We start from the raw sequence: 22319 nt of genomic DNA, 5'->3' as shown, positions 1-22319 counted from the left end.
CTGACATGAAAACACCAATGCCCAAGAAAGGAAAAGGCTATAGATTGGCAGATACAACCCAGCCCATCAAAGGCAAAGCCTTACCCACCACTGAGTACATTTATATGGAGCCCAGTCGCAGTAAAGCAGCATCCCTCAACAAGGGCCCCCACCATCCAAGCTATGCCCTCTTCCCAATACAACCAACAGGCAAGAAGTACAAAAGCCTTGAGTTGCACACTATCAGGTTCAGTAACCACCACAAGGCTCCTGAATTGACGTGAATAAAGTTCATCCACCGCCACTCTGAACTAATTCTACAACCTACAGACTCACATTCGAGGGCTCTTTACAACTCATGTTCTCAGTATTATTATTTGTAGCTTGTCATCTTTTGCACGTTGATTATTTGTCAGTTTTTGTATGCTTACTTACAGTTGCTTGTGAAGTTGCATTTTATTGTTTTTGGAGATACAATGCAGAACTGTTCCCTGCAGCCCCTTGAGCTGCACCACAATTTAACCCTAATCACGGAACAATTTACAATGTCCAATTCACCTACCTGGTATGTCTTTGGTCTGTGGGTGGAAACCAGAGGACCAAGAGAAAGTCCATGCATTCCACAGGGAGAACGTACAGAGACTCCTTACAGAGAATGCCAGGATTGAACTCTTGACACCCTGAGCTGTAATAGCATCACACTAACTGCTACGCTACTGTGGCACCCTAATTAATTTCACTGTATTTCCTTTACTATCCTGAAAATCCCTGAAGACTGAACTGTACTGCTTAAAGACTGAATGCCAGCTCATAGCTCCCTCTAGACCATGACCCCACTATGAAACATTAGGCCAATTCAATGGATTCCGGTTAATTGGGCCATCAGTTAATTGGGACAGCCACTTATTTGGGACAACCTTTAAAGAACAAAAGCAAATTGAGAAAATAGCTGCTTTATTTGGAACTGTATGCCATTTAATTGGGGCAGGAGACTGTTGCTGAAGTTTCTATTAAGCATCAATCGCGTGCACTTGTGCAGTCATTAAACGCCACAATGTGTTTTCAGCAGGTTTTAAACAGCATCTGTTGCATGTGTTTGTGTTCAAAAAGCAGTAATTTTAGTCACTGATAGTTAGCAAGAAATAAGGAGCAAGACAACTCAGATCTATTTTGCTCACTGCTGTTTCAAACATTCAGGATTGGAGAAGGCAGAAAGGGCCAGCGGTAAAAATAAAATGATTTCTCTACTTCAACAAATTAGGAACTACTAAGAAGTTCAAGATATTGACAATCATCTTGGATGTTACAAAGAAAAAGGAAGATTCAGAAAATGCCATCGTCAAAAACATTTTATGAAGGCAATCCATCATCTGCTTCAAATGTTCAAACATTTAAAGTAAATTTGTTTTCAAATATGTCACCATATACAAACCTGAGATTCATTTTCTTCCAGGCATACTGAAAAAATATCCAGTAACTGTAATAGAATCAATAAAATGTACTTGGTCAATTAAAAAAATATGGCAACGTACATTGAATTCCTCTGTCGATAACTATTAAGAATTAGTTTTATATTTCTGTAGTATTGTTAGTATCGTAATTTGTTCTGCATTTTATTTTCTATCTTTATAATTTGACTTGTGTTACGTACCCCGTAACTGGGTCACTTACCAGCAAAGATAGAGAAGTCCGTTGAAGTCTGATGGTACTATTTTTAACAGTATTTATTGGTAAAAATACACAAAAATAATATCAATGCAAACATACAGATAATATACGTCGTCAATACTAACTCTAACAGTGCGGGTATGATAATAATCAATAAGAAATAAGCTCTATCGTTGTCTAGGGGATAATGTATTGTCCGATGGAAATATAAAAGTCATTAGCTCATTCAGGCTGCAGCCTTTGGTTGGAGTCAAGAGAGACAGATGTTTAAACTTGCCAGCTTTTCCTTTTTATGATGTCGATCCTTCGAGAGTTCCGTTTTTGTAGTCGGTCCTTTTAGCTAAGCCGTTCCGTGGACGCCCACCAATTCCTAGGCCAAGGAAAAGGACGCACGCGAGTCCCCACCGGCTGTCGCGGGATTTATAGTGTTTTTCCAGGTGCGTCTCAAGAGGCTGCTCCCCAGACCCTCTTTTAACCTGACTCACAGGGTCTCAGATGTCAATCAGGGTGGAGGGATGCCTCCCCTCAACCAGTCCACTTTTGGTCATTCCCTGAGGGCTTCAAATAAATAGCACAGTATTCAATACACAATTCCGTCTCCAAGAGACAATGGCTGTTTCCTGTCGCTTTGTATCGCTGAGGGGCCAGGACATTCCAAACGTCTCGCTCTCATTTCCTGGGTCTCCTGACCTGACTTAATAGCGATCTTGCGATTCTCAAAAAGGAGAGGGCTACTCTGTGCTCAGAGTTGGGCACAGGCGTAACACCCCCTTTCTTCAACACGATTTTACCATCAGTAAAAACGAAGTAATACAGAGTCTTACAGGATTTTAGAATCTAACACAATACAAAAGGTTTTTTTTACACTACAGAGTAATAGTTATAAATTCAATTCAGCATCTAAACAGTTAACGATTACATTGTCACTTCCTTTAATATCTTAACATCTTGTACCTTACTAAAGTCTTGTAGCATCAGACTCCAAATAACCACCTAATTTTTTTTCCCTTCAGCCAACCAAAACTAAAGAGTCGTGATCTTAGCTTACGTGTATACTACAAAAGTTCATGCAAAATACTAATCTTTATGTTACTTTCAAACTTAACAGTCAAGCTTCCATGGGGTTGTCTTTATTATTCACATGCTTTGTCAAAATCCCTTAAAACTGGTTTCTGCTATTTAAAACTGGTGTCCCCATTAACCCTCGCCCCTTTTCCAGTTAATTCCCACGTGGGGAGCTTGACCACCCTGGCGAAATAGACTTTCGCCCGCTCCTTGCATAGGAGTTATTTTATCAACTATGTGTTCCAAACTTAGACCATTTTCCGAATTTCCACACAATTCTTTAATTTTACGTAAGGTGCTAGTTTTCTCTTCAGGACCCTTCAGGCTATTAGGTCTCAATACCAGCGATCCCTCTTTGTTCAAACAGCATTTCGAATTCTGCGGTTTCACACCACACTCTGGAATAACAATAGCATGTGGGGCCCCTTTACCTTCCAACTCAACCTTTTATTGATTCACAGGCTTTGGGGTACCAAGCCATTGTCTCTGTAGTCTGGTTGCTGCTTCAGACATCAGTCCAGCCTTTAAATTTCCTTCCATCAATTTGGGAACTACACATTTCCCTTTTCCTTCAATAATAATATTCACCACCCCACCTGTTATCTCCTCACTAACCTTTAACACACCTTCAAGCACAAACACCTGGGAACTCTCACTTCCCATTATAATCAAGGTTAACCCTTTCTTCACTGAACCAAGTCCATCTGACCCACAAGGACTGCATTCCTTTTCAACTGAATCAAATACCTCAGACTTTTTCTGAGCTCCATTACTAGGTTCAGTACCACGTGAATCCACATCTTGGACACACTCAAATGGGACATTTGCCTCTTCCAGGCTTTCAATACCCGTACCCTGTCCAAATTCTAAATTCCCCTGATCCTTCCAGCGACGTTCTGGGCAACTCCCTTCCAGGGTAAACTCAACCCCGCGGGCTGAAACAACCTCATCTGCCACCCCAGCAGACTTCTTCAAGGTAAGGGCACCCTTTTCATCTAGGACTGCCCTCATTTCATTATGGGGAACACCTTTAGAATTTTCAATTTCAAACAGTTCTGCCAAACCAGACAGATCATCCATGTCCAACTCTGGACCTTTTAACAGCTCTATCTGTTTCTCATCTTTATTTCGTGCCTCTAGAACTTTTCTCCTCACTAAGGGCAGGTCTACATCCTCTCCCTTACTCTTTCACTTTACTATTCTTCGTTTTACCACTCTCTAAACCCTCGTGGTACAGGGTCGGTAAAAACGTCTTGGCAAAATCGATACTGGCCGGATTTAAACTGCTCTTGTTCTCAGCTGCCGTTCTCGACATGCTGCGAGTGATCGCACATGCGGGATAGATCTTGGAATCTAGGGGCAGGACCTCCACCGGCTATCTCGTCAGCGTCATTGCTGACCAAACCTTACCACCGGTTAAATCATTACCCAGAAGGACGTCCTCATCATTTCTCGGGAATTCTGATCGCACCCCCATTTCAACTGGTCCAGATACCAGCTCACAATTCCTAGTGACCCTATGCAAGGGCACCGTTTCTGTCCCTTTTCCTATTCCTTTCACAGCTACCATTCCCGTCTTGTGACCAAAATCCAGTACCTAATCAATGACAGTTCAGCCCCTGTGTCTCTCCAGATCCGTACTGGAACTGGTGTATCTCCCTCCCTCACAGACACGGTTCCATTTGACAAACAAGTTTCAGACCCTTCTCGTACTCTGTCTACCCGGGGCTCTCTTGTCGATCTACTGATTACCACGGCACATTCAATAAGGACTGCTGCTTTCCCTTTTCCTGTCTCTTACCTCGGAGCAAAGCACCGAGATGCAATATGTCCCCCCTTTCCATAATTAAAACAGGTCAAACCCGGAAATCTCTGGCCGTCTTGCCTTTCCCCCTCAATCTTACCACTAGCTCCCGGCGGGACCTCTGCCTCAGCCGGCGGGCTTTCTCTATTGTTCCCACGGTCTCTCTGGGAACTTTTATTCAAGGAAAACTTTGTCTTGTGGGGGTTAGGGCATATTCATCTGCGAACCTAGCAAATTCGGAGATGGACTTATTCGGCTTCTCATTCAAATACATCCGGATATCCTCCGAAACACAACCTTTAAATTCCTCAATCAGAATTAACTCCCTGAGATGCCAAAAATCCTCTATTTCTATTGTACACCAACGGTCCAAGAGCACACCCTTCTCATAGGCAAATTCGGTATACGTCTGATTCCACCCTTTCTTTAAAGTTCTGAACTTTTGTCTATACGCTTCAGGTACCAATTCATAAGTCCGGAGAATGGCCGCTTTTACTTTGTCATAACTCTCCGCCTCTTCCTCCTCCATGGACAACGCCGTATATGCTCGTTGTGCCCTCCCTTTTAACACACTTTGTAACAACGCCACCCACTGCTCTTTGGGCCACTTCTGATTCACTGCCACCTTTTCAAAAAGCAAGAAATAACTATCAACATCCGTCTCCTCCAACGGAGGTACTAACCTCAACTCCCGACTAACATTAAACCGCTGCTCTCGGTCTGACCCTTGATCTCTTCGCTCTTGCCTTAACTTCTCCATCTCCAAGTCATGTTTCCTCTGTTTCTCTGCCTCCCTCTCCTTCTCGGCTCTCTCTCTCTCTCCTTTTCAGCTGCTTCCAGCTGTTTTAACTGAATTACATGCTCCCTTTTCACCGATAACTCTTTTAGCTAAAGCGCATGCTCCCTTTGTTTGTCAGCCCTTTCTTTTTCTCTCTCGGCCCTTTCTTTCTCCTTCTCAGCTGCTTTAACTTAATTGCATGTTCCAACCTTAATTTCTCCAACTCTAACTGAGCCGTCCCACTAGCTGGTACCTTTTCAGGGATATTTTCCAATACCTCAGCTGCGAATATAATTCTTCTCAATATAATACTGAGTTATGGCCCTTCGCACCTCCCGCTTTTTCATTGACAACCTCACCTTTGCGAGGTTTAGTTCCTTCGCCATATTTATCAAGTCTGATTTGGTGGCCGCCTCTAGCGCCTCTAGAGTAGAGTTTTCTATAAATTCATCCACGTCCATCTTTGCTGGTTTCCCGTCTGGCTACCCACGTAACCAGATCCAAGTTTGGACTTACAAGCCCGATTCACTGGCCTCCCAATTTGGTGTCAAATCCCAAGACGAGAACCCCAATTGTTACGTACCCCGTAACTGGGTCACTTACCAGCAAAGATAGAGAGGTCCGTTGAAGTCTGATGGTACTATTTTTAACAGTATTTATTGGTAAAAATACACAAAAATAATAACAATGCAAACATACAGATAATATACGTCATCAATACTAACTCTAACAGTGCAGGTATGATAATAATCAATAAGAAATAAGCTCTATCATTGTCTAGGGGATAATGTATTGTCCGATGGAAATATAAAAGTCATTAGCTCATTCAGGCTGCAGCCTTTGGTTGGAGTCAAGCGAGACAGATGTTTAAACTTGCCAGTTTTTCCTTTTCATGATGTCGATCCTTCGATAGTTCCATTTTTAGTAGTCGGTCCTTTTAGCTAAGTCGTACTGTGGACGCCCACCAATTCCTAGGCCAAGGAAAAGGACGCACGCGAGTCCCCACTGGCTGTCACTATTAAACGCTGTCACGGGATTTATAGCATTTCTCCAGGTGCATCTCAAAGGGGCTGTTCCCTAGACCCTCTTTTAACCTGACTCACAGGGTCTCAGATGTCAATCAGGGTGGAGGGATGCCTCCCCTCAACCAGTCCACTTTTGGTCATTCCCTGAGGGCTTCAAATAAATAGCACAGTATTCAATACACAATTCCGTCTCCAAGAGACAATGGCTGTTTCCTGTCGCTTTGTATCGCTGAGGGGCCAGGACATTCCAAACGTCTCGCTCTCATTTCCTGGGTCTCCTGACCTGACTTAATAGCAATCTTGCAATTCTCAAAAAGGAGGGGGCTACTTTGGGACCCTTTGGCCCCTCAGAGTTGGGCACAGTCGTAACACTTGGAATAAACAAAAATTTTGACAGTAAATATTGTTTTGCTGACAGAAGCAAACTAAGAGGTGTACAGGTTGGAAACAGAGAAGGAGAGAATGATTCTCCTTCTTACCCACATTCCTTTGCGGGTAAATAAGGCACACCTGAAATCCTGAATATATTTTAGGAGGCTGACAGATTTCTAGGCACGAAGGATTAATTAAAGTGATTTGGAGAATGTGGTACTGAGAGAGAAAACCAGCCACGGTCATACAGAATGGTGCCGATGGTCTCCTCTGCTCCTGCTTTCTAGGTTTCTATAAGAAGAGTGCCATGGTACCTCAGCAGTTAGAGTGATGCTGTTACAGCTCGAGGTGTCAGATCCTGGTATCCTCTGTAGTTCTCCCCGTGGAACATGTGTATTTTCACCAAGTAGTCTGGTCTCCTCTCGCAGTCCAAAGACACCCAGGATAGGTTAGTTAGTCATTGTAAACTGTCCCTGATTAGGTTAGGATTAAATGGCTGTCTTCCGGGCTGGCTGGGGTGGTGTGGTTCAAAGGGCTGGAAAAGCCAATTCTGCACTGTATCTCTAAATTAATTAATTAAAAGTTTAAAGCAAGATGAATAGCAGAGACAATAGCTCAAATGTACTCGTGTCACAACAAGAATTTGTCTACAATGGAATTGCTGGAAATGTTTCTCATTACGTGGATGCAGTACATAATCTGAAAATGCCATGCAGTGAAATATTGGTAGTAACACTGGCTACATGTTTCGATTACTTAAAAATATATGAACAATCACACATTCTGTGAATTTATCTGTCACTGTTAGGATAAGGCAAGAACCATAAATTAACCACTTAAGATGGGATTTGCACTTTGAGCAGCAGTTAACTAGCTATTTCACAAATCCTGACCATTAGCAATCCAAATAGTTGCTAACACAGTGAAAATGTAAGGATTAAGATGCATGGAACATTAACCACATGATTTCCATAAAAAATCATTGTTGGCCTGAAGTTACATTATTTCACCTCAGCCACGAAGCTTGCATTGTCCTATTTCACAGCTTTCAATGAAATGCCTGCCTTTAAAAGGTTTTGCTGAATAACTAACCTCTTCCACTATGTAGTTTAGTAAAGCAGATAACATAGGAAACATCAAAAGATTGAGAACAATTAGACTGGTTTCCAGAATTTTATTAATTGTTCAGTCACTAAGGAAACTGAAAGTTCTCCAGCAGAATAGCATGACCTAAAGTACTGATTCACATCAATTCATCAAATCTCTTCTATTGAATTCAGATAATTCAGCATCAGAAGCCAAGGATATAACTTGACAGGAAAGCAAATATTTCAATAAAGTCTCACTTTGAAATAATAAACTTTATACAATGTAGCACTAAAACAAACACAATTGTGTTAATTTATAATACAAAGATTTAATTCAAAATTAATAACCACTATAGTAATGGGAGTATCCAGTTACACAAGTAACACTAAAGTTTGAAATAACGTTTCCTTTGCTCCATCATCTCAAATCTCCACAAACATCTTTGCTATCATAGTTCCTGACAATTCCTTGCTTCTATCACCAGAGCATTTCCCTAACTGTATCTTTAAATGATACCCATTTCCATTCAAGCTCTCCATTTTCTAAGCTTTATCAGTATATAGTTTACAAACGATGTCCCATAATTTAGACGCGAAGACTTGAAATTTTGTTTTCTTTGCTAAGGATAATCTAAACAAAGACTATATGGAGTGAAGATAAACAAAGAAAAAAAAACATCCTTGGCCTGAATCTTGGGATTAGTTAGTTGATCTTGGGAATGAATGGGTCTTCCATAATCGTTTTCAATACCCACTCAAGTAAGAAAAATGGTAGAATTCTCACCCTTGCTATCTGTAAAATCCACATGCATGGACATTGATGTGATTATCCCCAACTATTTAACTGACTTGTGATCCAAATCACTTCTGAAGCAAAGTAAATGAAAGTTTCTGATATGCAAACATGACTCACTGTCTTGTTTGAGTAAAAGTTCATTCACCTCAGAATCAGATCTTTCTCCAAAGTTTTCATGATAATGACACAAAGATAAGGTATTCAGTTTGGTCTTCTATCGCCACTAAATTGTCACTTCTTAGGACAACTTCCCATGCAACCATAGAAGTAGATATGGTGGTTCTTTTACATCTTCCTATTCCACCAACAGGACCCCAACAACCTTCCAAATTAGTCAGTGAATTGGAGACTATTTTCCACAACACCTGCATTCAGTCCAGTAGGCTTGGCACTGTCTTCCACTTTAGTGCCCAGTCCCAGTTCCACTCCATTTTATATGTACACTGTTATAATGAAGCCTAATACATAATCCCATTTTCATTTAAGGCATGTTGCAGCCTCCTGGATTTAGTACTGAATTCCATAAACTTTACATTACTTGCTCTCTCTGCTTTATCAGAACTGACCAGTTCTCCTGTAGCTATCCATGTGCAATTTTAATTCAGATTTCCTCCATTAGCATGATGTGACCTGCAGGGCATTTTGTACACCCCTGAATTTCATCCTCATGTTCCTTTGCTTGTGCTGTTTATCCAACAGCCCACATAAGCCTATAAACTAGGGGACATCATCTACAGCTTACACCAACAGCAACCCCATGATCAGCTGTAGTCTCTTTGCCCTATGCAGCCCTTCTCCAGCTCTTGGTATCTGAAAACAAACTTGATTTCTCTCTTTTGTATTTCTGTTAAAGATTTTTCTAGCCTGAAACATTAACTCCATTTCTCTTTTTGCAGAAAAGTGTTTCCTGCATTTGCCAAATTTAATTCTTCCCACTATACCTGATTTGTCTCTTCCAAAGGGAAATCCAGTTCAAGTCTCTTTCTGTAGTACAGCAGTTTTTTCATTCTTCAAGATTTTATATTATTCTCATTGAGTTTCTTCATCCTTTCAAATTGTTGTCATTCTGAATTGTTTATTCCACAGTAACAGTTCCTATCACCTCAGGATTTATTTGCCAATCACTTTTACACTAGTGCCTTTGGTTATCCACCATTCAGCCATTGGAAACAGAATGTGCTCATCTTTGTTTAATTCATCTAAATCTTTGGGGCTTCTCTGTTCTAAAGAAACCAGCTGAGACATTACCACGAAAATGGTGAACATTAAGTATCACAGGCTTCACCCACCACCCAGTCCACGTTTCACTGCAGATACTAGTATATGCATTGCTTTGGTTGATGATACAATGCATAATAAAACCACAAGACATAGGAGGAGAGTTTGGCCATAAAGTCTGCTCTGCATTCCATCACAGCCGACTCCTCATCCCTCTCAATCCTGTTTTCCACCCTGCTCCCCATAACCTTGGACGCCCTTACTAATCAAGAGCTTATCAACTTCTGCTTTAAATGTACTGAATGATTTGGCTTCCACAGCCATTTGTAGCAATGAATGCTACAGATTCACCACCCTCTGGCGAAAGAATTTCCTCTTCATCTGTTCTACAGGGAGGTCCTTCTGTTCTGAGGCTGTACCCTCTGCTCTAAGACTCTCCCACTACAAGAATAATCCTCTCCACGTCCACTCTATCTACGATTTTTCAATATGCAAAAGATTTCAATGAGATCCCACCCCGCCCCACATTCTTCTGAACTCCAGTAAAAACAAGCCCAGAGTAATCAAACACCCCTCATATGTTTTTTTAAACTTTATTCAGTACAGAGTAGAGCCTTTTGGCCTATCCAAGCCATGCCGCCCAGAGATCACCCAGTTTAATCCTTGACTAATCACCGGACAATTTTACAAAGCATCTTAGGACAGTGGGAGAAAAGCTACATGGTCATGGGTAGAAAGTACAAATGACTTACGACTGTGCCACCCTTAACCCTCTCATCACCAGGATCATTCTATTAAGGGACTGTAGCACAACCAGAAGTGTGTCTACAGGCCCAGTCCACTCTGGCCTCTTAGGAGTCTCTTTCAAAAAGCAACACATGAATAAACCCCAATCCTTAATTTACAATTATCAACACCACAGCAGATTATCATCATGGTGCTCTTTGTGCTGGCTTGCTGAGTTAATTTGGAGTTGTACTTCCTAGGCTACAAGGGATGGATCCTCCGCAGGTTACAACACGGTTCTCTACTTGTCAACTGCTTCATACACAAGTTCCCACCCAGCAGCAGATGCCTGCAATCCAGAACAATCTATCTGGCTGGTGTCCCAAGCACATTTGTATTTACAGACTGTACATAAATCAGCTGCTCCTATGCTCTGCACTTTGAAAATGCAAAGTTTGTGAAATATGCACATTTCTTCTTTTTTCCCCCTCTCCTTTTCCTTCTTATCCTCCTTTGCATTCAGGAATGTCAACTCTGATTCATTAAAATAAAGCTATTACCCTTAGCACAATTTCATAGTCATGTCTGAATCAGGCTTCATATCACTGGCATATGTCATGAAATATGTTGCAAATATTTGCATCGACAGATTATTAAACTCATTCATAATACTGTGTGTGTTTCACAAACAAGCAAAAAGCTACTGCTAAGAGACCACACTCAGACTGGAGGAGCAACACCTTATATTCCATCTGGGTAGCCTCCAAACTGATGGCATCAACTTCAATTTCTCAAACTTCTGGTGATTGCACCCCACCTCCTGCTCCTTCACCATTCCCCATTCCCATCTCTCACCTGATCTGCTTACCTGCCCATCATCTTCCTCTGGTGCTCTTCCCCCTTCCATGGCCTTCTATCCTCTCATATCAGACTCCCCCTTCTCTAGCCCGGTATCTCTTTCACCAATCAACTTCCCAGCTCTTTACCTGAGCCCTCCCCCTCTCCCAGTTTCACCTATCACCTACTACCTTGTACTTCTTCCTCACCCACTCCCACCTTCTTACTCTAACTTCATCTCTCTTTTCCAGTCCTGATGAAGGGTCTCAGCCTGAAATGTCGTCTGCTTTCTTTTTTCCATAAATGCTGCCTGACCTGAGTTCGTTCAGCATTTTGTGTGTCCTACATGCATTTGCACAATTGCTTCAAACCTGTCTGAGTTATTACATAGAGCACATTACATTATTCTGGTATTTGGATGCAGTTGTTACTTCACCCTCCTTGACCAACAGGACAACATAGGCTTTCTCTCCCTTCGTTTATTCCTTTAACGTATTAAGAGGGAAACTACCATATTAAAGTAAATGTGATAGGCTCAGTGTTCACAGTAAATCACATCGCACCAAGCTGAGGGGGGAAGAAAAGGGGTAAACATCTATACTGAATGAATTTGGAAAGAGGATTATGTAGACAGAACTCCTTTCGGCAATGTGAAGTTTTATGGGCTCCTGTAATTATACAGCATTTTCTTTTCCCACAATCAGTGTGTTGTGCTCAAGTCTCTGGAGTGAGTTTTGAACTTCCAACCAACAGTGCAATCGGCTGAACCAGGACTTGCAGAAAGGAGTAGTATTGATCAAAGGAACTATTATGGCACTGAAGGGAATGCTGTTATTCAGTGGTTAAAAATAAGAAAGAAAAACAGTGCATTTCCTGGATAAACAGAATACTGAAAATAGTCAGCAGATCAAGTAGTGACTACAGAGACAGCAACAGAAATAATCAGTTGATCAAAGATTCAGAACACTCCAAATAAAAGATCACAGATCTGAAAGTCACCATTTAGACACAGATGCTGCCTGACATGACATCCTGCTTAATTATTGAAGCGCAAGCTAGAACACAACACAACAATGTAACACCAGTAAAATATTTGCTCCATTCTAAAGTGGTACACAGTTAAGTTACACTCAGCGGCCACTTTATTAAGTACATTTGTACACCTGCTTGTTGATGCAAGTATCTAATTGGCCAATCACTTAGCAGCAACTCAATGCATAAAAGCATGCAGGCATGGTCAAGAGGTTCAGAATGGGGAAGAAATGTAATCTAAGTAACTTCGACCGTGCAATGATTGTTGGTGCCAGATGAAGTGGTTTGGGTATTGCAGAAACTGATCTTCTGTGAATTTCATGCTTAAAAGCCTCCAGTTTACAGAGAATGGTGCAAAAAACAAAGCATCCAGTGACCGGCAGTCCTGTGGGTGAAAACACCTTGTTAATGAGAAAGGTCAGACTGGTCTGAGCTGACAGTAACTCAAGTAACCATGCATTACAACAGTGACATGCAGAAGATCACCTCTGAATGCATGCCAGGTCGAACCTTCGTGGATGGCCTGTAAGAGAAGACCACAAACATATACTCAGTGTCCACTTACTAAATACAGCAGCCACCGAGTGTGCATTAACAAAGCAGCAAATATTTGTCAATGGAGGTAGATTGTCCATGGGAAAAACAATTGGGAGAACTGGTCAGTTATTTGAAGGAGCAGGTATCTGAGCTGTAAATAACTTCAGGATCAGCCCATTAAAAACTGCCCAAAATATTCCGGTCCATCAATTTGTCATGCACTAAAAACTGACACTTTCTAAAATCAGCTTCTAAAGCTGAATGTATCGATCTTAGGCAAACTCAATACCTACTTCTAGTTTCACTATGGTGATTTGATCTACAAGTACAGTTTGTCTCCAAGCATAATTAACCTAACAGGATATTCAAAACTATGTGACTTTCCATGCTTTATCTGCGAAACTAAATATATTTTTGGAAAGAGCAACAACAGAATGGAAATTGGCAAAGGGTCAGTTGATAACAGCGACGCAGACCTGAAAGATCAACAATTATTAAACCAATAGCGTCACTGCTTCAGTATCAGCTGTAAAAACACGAAACATACGATATCTGATCATGGGAGCATGACATCATTTCAATAAGCTTTATCATTACAAACAACATTATATTTTAGAAACAGAAACCTACAGCTCATTACAGGCCCTTTATAGAAGAACACAGAATAGTACAGCACAGTACAGGCCCTTCGGCCCACAATGTTGTGCCAACACTTAAACCCTGCCTCCCATATAACCCACAATGTTGTGCCGACCATGTAACCTATTCTAGAAACTGCCTAGAATTTCCCGCATGACCCTCTATTTTTCTAAGCGCCATGTACCTAAGAGTCTCTTAAGAGACCCTATTGCATCTGCCTCTATCACCTTCACTGGCAGTGCATTCCATGCACCAACCACTCCGTGTGAAAAACTCACCTCTGACATTTCCCTTGTACCTACTTCCAAGCACCCTAAAACTATGCCCCCTCATGTTAGCCGAGTCATCCCTGGGAAAAAGCCTCTGGCTATCCACACAATCAATGCCTCTCATCATCCTGTACACCTCTATCAGGTCACCTTTCATCCTCCATCACTCCAAGGAGAAAAGGCCAAGTTCATTCAACCTATTCTCATAAAACATGCTCTCCAATCCAAGCAACATCCTTGTAAGTCTCCTCTGCACTCTCCCTATAGTATCTACATACTTCCTGTAATTAGGTGACCAGAACTGAACACAGTACTCTAGTAAGATCTAACTAAGCTGTAATATTACCTCAAGGCTCTTGAAAATCCCACAGTTGATGAAGGCCAACACACCATACACCTTCTTAACAACACTGTCAACCTGAACAGCAGCTTTGAGTGTCCTGTGGACGTGGACCCCGAGATCTCGCTGATCCTCCACACTGCCAAGAGTCTGACCATGAATTTTATATTCTGTCTTCAAATTTGACCTACCAAAATGAACCACTTCACACTTATCTGTGTTGAACTCCACTTGCCACTTCTCAGCCCAGTTCTGCATCAGACTGAAGTCTTTCTGTAACCTCTGATAACCCCCAAGACTATCCATAGCACTCCAACTTTTGTGTCATCAGCAAGCTTACTAAGCCACCCTTCTACTTCCTCATCCAGGTCATTTATAAAAATCACAAAGAGGTTTGGTACCAGAGTAGATCCTCGCAGAACACCACTGGCCACCGTCCTCCATGCAGGATACGAAACCATCTAAAACCACCCTTTGCCTTCTGTGGACAAGCCAACTGTGGATTCACAAAGCAAGGTCTCCTTGGATCCCACGTCTTGTTTATAATCTTTGCCTTGTGTATCAAAACTTACCATAATCATGGGTGAAAGTTACCATCTATCATTGACTTTTGGTGAATAAATCAGCACTAACCCCTAAACACATGATATTAATTTCCTGACTTGTACCTTTTACATTAGACAAATATTTTCCTTTTTGAAAAATTCTACTTTTTAAAAAATTTTGTTCTCTGCTTTGTTGTGTTAATCAGAAAGAATTCTGAACTTTCACGTATCTCACAATACAAGTGGCCAAGTGAATCTGCCAGTTCTTGGAGCAATCCCAACAATTCCGTCCCCGCATTTATTTCCCTACAACCTATTCCTCTCCACATATCCTCCAATTCCACACTGAACCTCCATCAACCATTGACTCCAGGAACGATTTACAGCAATCAATTAATGTAATGAGCAGTAAATCTTTGGGATATTTAATAAAACTTGAGTAATAAATGAAACTCATGCGGACACATTCAAACCCCACACAAATACCATGGGGTGTCAAGGTAGCGTAGCAGCCAGCCTGACTCTATTACAACCCTGGCTGTCGGAGTTTGGAGTTCAGCTCTGGTGCTGTCTGTAAGAAGTTTGCACTTTCTCCCTGTGATTGCGCTGGTTTCCTCCCACAGTCCAAAGACCTCCTGGTTAGTAGGTCATTGTAAATTGCCCTGAGATTAAGCTAGTGTTAAGTAGGTGGGCTGCAGAGTGGCATAACTCATTACACCAGAAAGCCTGTTCTGCGCAGATCTCTGAATAAAATAATAATGAAGAACTGAACCTGGGTCATCAGAGCTACATGCTACATAACTGTGCTGCCTTACTTAATAAAAAGCTTCTTTTCCAACTTGCTCCTTAAATATCTTTATCACAACCCTGTAGTCATCCATTTTAATAGTTTACTAGCCTATCACACTTACTTTCCCAGACCTTTAATAATCATGAAGAATTTCATCTTTACTCTTATCAGCATGACCTTATTTCTTTTAAATGTGCTGACCCTGACACAGTGAGCACCACTCTTGCCAGAGTGGGAAAGTTATGGATTCATGTTCTACTCCATATACTTCTGTGCTGCCATTCCACTGCTGTATGGGAGGAGTAATGTGTGATGCTTCAAGTCCAGCTTTTAGGGGAGACATTAAACTGTGGCCTACCTAACAGTACAAGGGCAATAGCGGACATTCAACCAACAGCTCTACTACAAATAATCTGGTCATCTTCCACATACGTACCTGTGGGAGCTTATTGTGCACAAAATATCTGTCATTTCCTAAATTTTAACTATGAATACTCCTGAAAGCATTTCATTTCCTGCAAAGTGTTTTGTGGCATCCTGATGTTTGAAAAGACACTAATAAGGTTCCTACTTCTAATCCATGCTGCAATCAGATGGATCTATCTCAAAGTTCAATGTCAAAACCAAATTTCAAAGTTCAAAGTAAAACTATCAAAGTACATATATGTTACCATATACCACCTTGAAAATAATTTTCTTGCAGAAATTTATAGGAAAAAATACAACAGAACTTTACAGAAAACTATATAAATAGAAATACTGACAACCATTGTGCAAAAGACCTTAAACAGGGCAAATAAGAATAATGCTGAGAACATGAGTTGCTAAAGAGTCCTTGGAGGTGAGTCTGCAGATCATAGAATTAGTCCAGATCAGTCAACAGTGGTCAAGGAGCCCGGTGGTTGTCCCTGAAACTGATGGGGTGGGACCTGAGGCTTCTGTACATCCTGCCATATTGTAGTAGCAAGAAGGGACACATCCTCAATTGTGGGGGTCTTTGATGATGGATGTTGCTGCCTTGTGGCAGTGCTCCATGTAAATATACTCAACGATAGGGAGGGTTCTGCCTATGATGGACCACTTTCTGTAGCCTTTTCTATTCCTGGGCATTGATATTTCCCTACCAAACGAGGATGCACCCAGTTAGGATACTCTTCACTGTGCATCTATAAATTTCTGTCCAAATTTTTGGTGATGTGTTGAATCTATCCAAACTTCTAAAAGAGTAGAGGTGCTGTTGTACCTTCATTGGGATGACGTTTATGTACTGGTCCCAGAAAAGATCGTCTCATATTAACGCATCCTCTCAACCTCTGATTTCCTTCTTCCTCCTATAGTCAATAATCAGCTCTTTGGTTTTGCTGACATTGAGTGAGAGGTTGTTGTTGTGGCATCACTCAACCAGACTTTCTATCTCCTTCATGTCTGCTGACTCGACTCCACCTTTGATTTGGCCAACAACAGTGGTGTCGTCACCAAACAAACATAGCATTGGAGCTGGACTTAGCCATATAGTCATAAGTATAAAGTGAGTCGAGCGAGGTACTAACCCTATAGTGCACCTGTGCTGATGGTGAATGTGGGGATTTTGAGTTTGCCATATTTTAAATCATTCCCATAGTACAGTGACTAAAACCGTAAACAAAGCTTCAACTACACTTGGTTATTGTCTCCCAATATATTCTGTGCAAATTCAGGAATTCCACGTGTATTTTATGACAAGCTTGTTCTGCTCTCCCAGTTTTTCTCCCCAACTCCATCTACCGTGTTACAGTTCAGAATGTTGTTTCCTTTGCCACCCATGACCAGAGGGTTATTTCCATACTTTCATGTACAGTCCTTCAATGTTCTCTTTAAGTACTGCTCACAGCCTTAAAGCTAATGGATCTCCAAACAAATATATGGTTTGTGGAATTAAAACGGTCAGGTTAATATTGGGAACAGTCAATACCCTTAACTTAATAACACTTTAATTGTAAAATATTACACAAAATCCTCAACAGAGCACCTTGCAGCTGGATTGCAAGTTTGCTTGCCTGTACTACTGGAAATAGCTGCATTAATTTCATGTAATTCACACAGAGGAAACAACCTTATATCTTTGAAACCAACTGGTCGTTGTATTTTATTGTCAACAAAGTTTGAAGTGTTTTAAGGAACTGTGTTGATTGACAACTCATGATAATTTAGGAGTTTGACCATAAATAAATACATTTTAAGGAGCATCTTAAAAAAAGGAAAATGTAAAGACTGGGAGTTAGGTAGGGAATTGCTGAAACTTGGACTGAGGCAACCAAAGACATGGCTTCTAAATAGTCAAAAGCCATAATCTGAAATGTCTCAAGCAGCATGAAGCAAATTAATTACAGGGAATTGTGTTCAATTTTGTTGATGAGCACCACCCTCATCAACATTATTTTCTTATTGGCTTTTGCTTCAACAAATTTTGATTTCAACTTGTTCATCTGGTTTTAGTATTGATACAGGCTGGTGGAAGGGGTCCTTGATGGTTAGTATGGTACAGGGAGATGAATAGCTTGTTTCTATACAATCTGCCTGTTGAAATTATATCATTACAATAATCTGGAGAGTATTTGCTCATCTGCTAGGTCTTTAATGCAGCCATTAATATAAACATGTGCTGAAGGGTTGATTTCCAGTAATGGAGAGTGACTAGCCTTGAAACTATGGCAGTATCTGATCAATTGTTGAGCCAAAGGGAATTAAGGGGGAAACTCTACAGTGTTGGGAGTGATACACAGCACAAAAGAAAATGGGCTGTGGCTGTTAGAAGTCAGCTTCAGGACATTTGTAAGGGACAACTTCAAGATCCTAGTCATCTTCAGCCGTTCCATCTGAACTGTTTGTTGGTGAGTTCAGTTCCATTCACAATGTAGCAGATAAGAAATTTTCAATATCTCCATACAGTGAGAGATGGTCAATATTCTAACATGGTCTGATAAATGGTCAAGTGTCAGTTTATGACTGCTTTATCACCTCATACATTTTTGGATCTGGGCACTGGTGATCAGGCCAGCAATTATAGCTCATTCCCAACTGCTCTAGATGTGGTGGTGAACCTGTTATCCTTCCATTGAAGTTCGTCCCACAGAGCAGTCTCTAGCGTTCACATGGAGGGTCCCACCATCATAGAGGACACATTTGTTCTTATTTACTTAAGAGATAAAGTGCAGAATAGGCCCTTCTAGCCGCACCGCCTCATAACCCCTAATTAAACCCTAACCTAATCCAGGGACAATTTACAATGACAATTGAACCTATCTGGTACGTCTTTGGACCGTGGGAGGAAACCAAAGGACCCAGCGAAGACCCATGCATTGCACGGGGAGGACCTAGAGACTCCTTACAGAGGACACTGGGACTGAACTCTAAACTTGGATGCCCTGAGCTGTAATAGTATCATGCTAACCGCTCTGCAACTTCAAAGCTTCCTTACCCCTTTATCTGTTTAATTGTCTATCAGCATCCACAAGTTGATATGGCAGGAATGCAGAGCTTTGATCTGACCCACTGGTTATGAAATCACCATATGTACTACAAGTCCTCATTATTGTTGTGCACCAGGTCAACACCATGTGCTTAATTACATCTGGTGCTTCCCTCTGAGTTCATTGACTGTAGGTCAATCCCTGGGTTGCATAGATCTTCCCTGGAATGGAGGGAACCAGAACTTCACACAATCCTTTAAGTGCAATCTAACCATTGTTTGAAATGGCTGCAACATAACTTCATAACTCTTATACTCAATAGCAGGGCTGATGAAGGCAAGCATACCATACACCTCCTTTACCTGCCCGTCCATTTAAGTCACAACTTTCAAGGAGCTATGGACTTGAACCATAAGATATCTCTGTACATCAGTGCCTTTAACCGTATACTTTTCCATTAGAAACAAGAGATTCCAGCACTGATCCCCATGGATCTCCACTGGTCACAGACCTCCAGTCAGAATAGCATACTTCCACCACTGTCCTCATCTTTTATGACCAAGCCTATGTTGAATCGAATCTGCCAGTCACTCCAAGTCCTATACACTTCAGTCCTTTGGATTAACCTACCACGAGGGACCTTGTTAAACTCCTGACATTAGTGAAGAGTCTCACCAATACAAATGAGTCTCAAAGATTCATTTTATTTTGTACGTAGAATACGACTCTGACATTCATCTTCTCCAGATAGCCACGAAATACAGAAAATCCATGCCCCTACACATGATAAGGAAAAAGAAACAAAACTCAACCCCACCCCCCAACCTCTTCCTCACATAAAAACTAACAAATCGCCCACCCGGAAAACAGGAACTAGAACATCAATCCCCAAACGCAAAACCACTCCCACCGGGCATTAACATCAAACCCCCAACCCCCTACCCCCTCTCTCACACATAAAAAATAATAGATCACCCACAGGGCATTACATTTTGGTGAACTCCATTACATTTGTCGCCTACTGTTCATACCGATCAAATCATTACATAATGCATTAACAGGAGAAAATCTGCAGATGCTGGAAATCCGAGCAACACACACAAAATGATGGGGGAGCTCAGCAATCCAGGCAACATCTATTGGAAAAAGTAGAGTTAACATTTTGGGCTGAAACCCTTTGACAGGTCTGCACAGTGCACCAAGGTAGTACAAACAATAACAGAATAAAGTGTAACAGCTACAGGAAATGTACAGTGCAGGGAAACAGCAAGGTGAAAGATCAAAAAAAGGTAGATAGTGAAGTCAAGTCCACTTATTGTATTGGGGAACCATTAAATAAGCTTGTACCAGCAGGGTGGATGTCCTTGAGTGTGGTGGTAAGTACTTTCATGTTTTTGTAACTTCTTTTACCATGGAAGAGGTGAGAAGAGAGAACGTCTCGGGTGGGTGGGGCCTTTGGTTGCCCTGGATGTGCTTTCCAAACATAAAATCCTTACTATCTAGGAGCTGGAAAATGGCATCTGTCCGCATTCACCGGCATCTGCAGGTTCTTTTACGATTCATAGCCAAGCTTGATTTCAAAACATAATTACCATTCCCTCACCATCACTGGACCAAAATCTTGGAACTCCCTGCGCCATGGGGATCCATTCACCACATGGTCTTCAGTCAGCCCAGAACCTGGCTTTCCATCAACTAACTTTTCAACAGCTTCTAGGGATGGCCATTAAATGCAGGTGTGACTAGGAACACCCATATCCCATGAACACACTTTAAAGGAAAGCTCTTGGCGTGCAGGAACGTCAGGCAAGAACTTAAGAAATTTGGCAGGGCAAGCAGGAGAAAGAGAGAAAATCTATGAAATCCTCTGACTCATCCCGAGAAGTGTTCTTTCTCTCCCAAGTAGACTTTATTTAATTAAAGATTTAACGATGTAGATTATGGAGTACCGCTGCCTCCCGTTTGTCTTCTGGGGATATTAACTCAAACAGCTGTAAAGGAACGTCCAGCAGAAATCGCCGCACAGGGGCTAAACTTCAGCTCCAACTGCTCGGTGATGGGGGAGGGGCGAGGGGGGCGTTAATCAGTAACAATGCGGTTTAATATGTAACTAAAGAAGGGAATTAACATATCCCCTATGAGTTAAGTGAAAGGCTGTTCTGTGAACCAGTCTTTTTTTAAGTTACTTACTGCTTGTTTTACTTGTGAAGGAGCTGCGAGGGTGAAAGATCGTTAATCATTTACACAAATAAAACACTGGCTGCTTCCCCCCCCCCCCCCCCAACACACACACACCTCCTGCCCATTCCCCCTCTGCTTCCCGGGTTCAGAAATAAACCTCTCCCTCACCTACAGAGGGGAAGTAACAACCCAATATAATATACAGCCCCGTTGCAATACCACAGCAAAATGTGCACACATTTAGAATGCAGAAAACCTGCAATTTTTAAATTGGAACCATGTCCTTCAGCACCTCCCGAAATACATCTCAGTGAAGCAGCCTGTCGGTATTTTTAAACATATATTTTCCTGCCTCTACTTTCAAACAGACTTTCTACCAAAATTAGATTACTTTTTCCCAATGCAGTTTAAAGTGCATTCCCCAAATTCTCTTCCAGCAGCAGGCTGCTACAGACTGCCATGCACGCCGATCACTTGAGACCCCTTTCATGCATAGTTTGCGCTTCGTTGTGAACCATTTGTCCACACCACCCCCACCCAGAACTTCGTTTTTCCTTCTCTGAGTTCTAAGACGGATTGTTTTCACGCGAAAGTCCTTCCATACTTTTTGCACGAGCTATATCATGGACACTTCCTAGCGGGAGAGCAAAGTCTCATTTTTTTTTACCTTTGAGATGGTGAGGGGCTCTCCGTGTTCCAGCCCCCCCTTTAGGGTAAAGCCCCATGGGGCTCCACCTTGCAAATGAACATGGATATGTTGGTAGATGCTGGCCGCTTCTCTGTTGCGCTCCATACTCTATGATTTCTCGGAGTTCCATCACATTCCCATTGATTTTTTCTTTCCCCCCCGACTAACTGCTACTTTGCATCCATCACGGAAATGACATTGAGACATAACTCGCCCGCTCCTCAATCTGCCTGTTCCAGGATTGACAACCAGTCCAGCCAATCATCTCCTCCGTCAGAATGTGAGAAGCGAACCAATGCGGCAAAAGGGAAAGGTTTGGGACCTCAGCGCAAGTCCAACTCCAGTTCATCTTTTTAACTCGTTTCGGAGAAATCTGGAAATAATTGCATTCAAAAGTTGCTCAATCTTTCAACCTAAAGACTTGTACCGTGAATCTCATTGAAAATGTGTGAAAGGAAAAGTGTTCTCCTCTCATTGAATGCACAACGTTGGA

The 22319-nt window shown here is 41.7% G+C and overlaps 1 protein-coding gene across 4 annotated transcripts in view; it reads right to left on the bottom strand.

Moving 5' to 3' along the window:
- The window catches only part of LOC132398122 (protein Shroom4-like), a 140977-nt gene extending 118911 nt beyond the window's left edge, over positions 1 to 22066 (bottom strand). For all 4 annotated transcript variants that reach the window (XM_059977136.1, XM_059977134.1, XM_059977138.1 and 1 more), the window contains exon 1: positions 21806 to 22066. In XM_059977136.1, coding sequence (XP_059833119.1) covers positions 21806 to 21931 — 126 coding nt within the window. In that variant the 5' untranslated portion in view covers positions 21932 to 22066. The remainder of the gene's footprint in view (positions 1 to 21805) is intronic.
- Between the last annotated feature and the right edge of the window lie 253 nt (positions 22067 to 22319).

This window comes from Hypanus sabinus, chromosome 8 (genome assembly GCF_030144855.1).
Source record: "Hypanus sabinus isolate sHypSab1 chromosome 8, sHypSab1.hap1, whole genome shotgun sequence".
Taxonomy (NCBI): Eukaryota; Metazoa; Chordata; class Chondrichthyes; order Myliobatiformes; family Dasyatidae; genus Hypanus; species Hypanus sabinus.
This window is presented reverse-complemented; position numbering and strand designations above follow the sequence as displayed.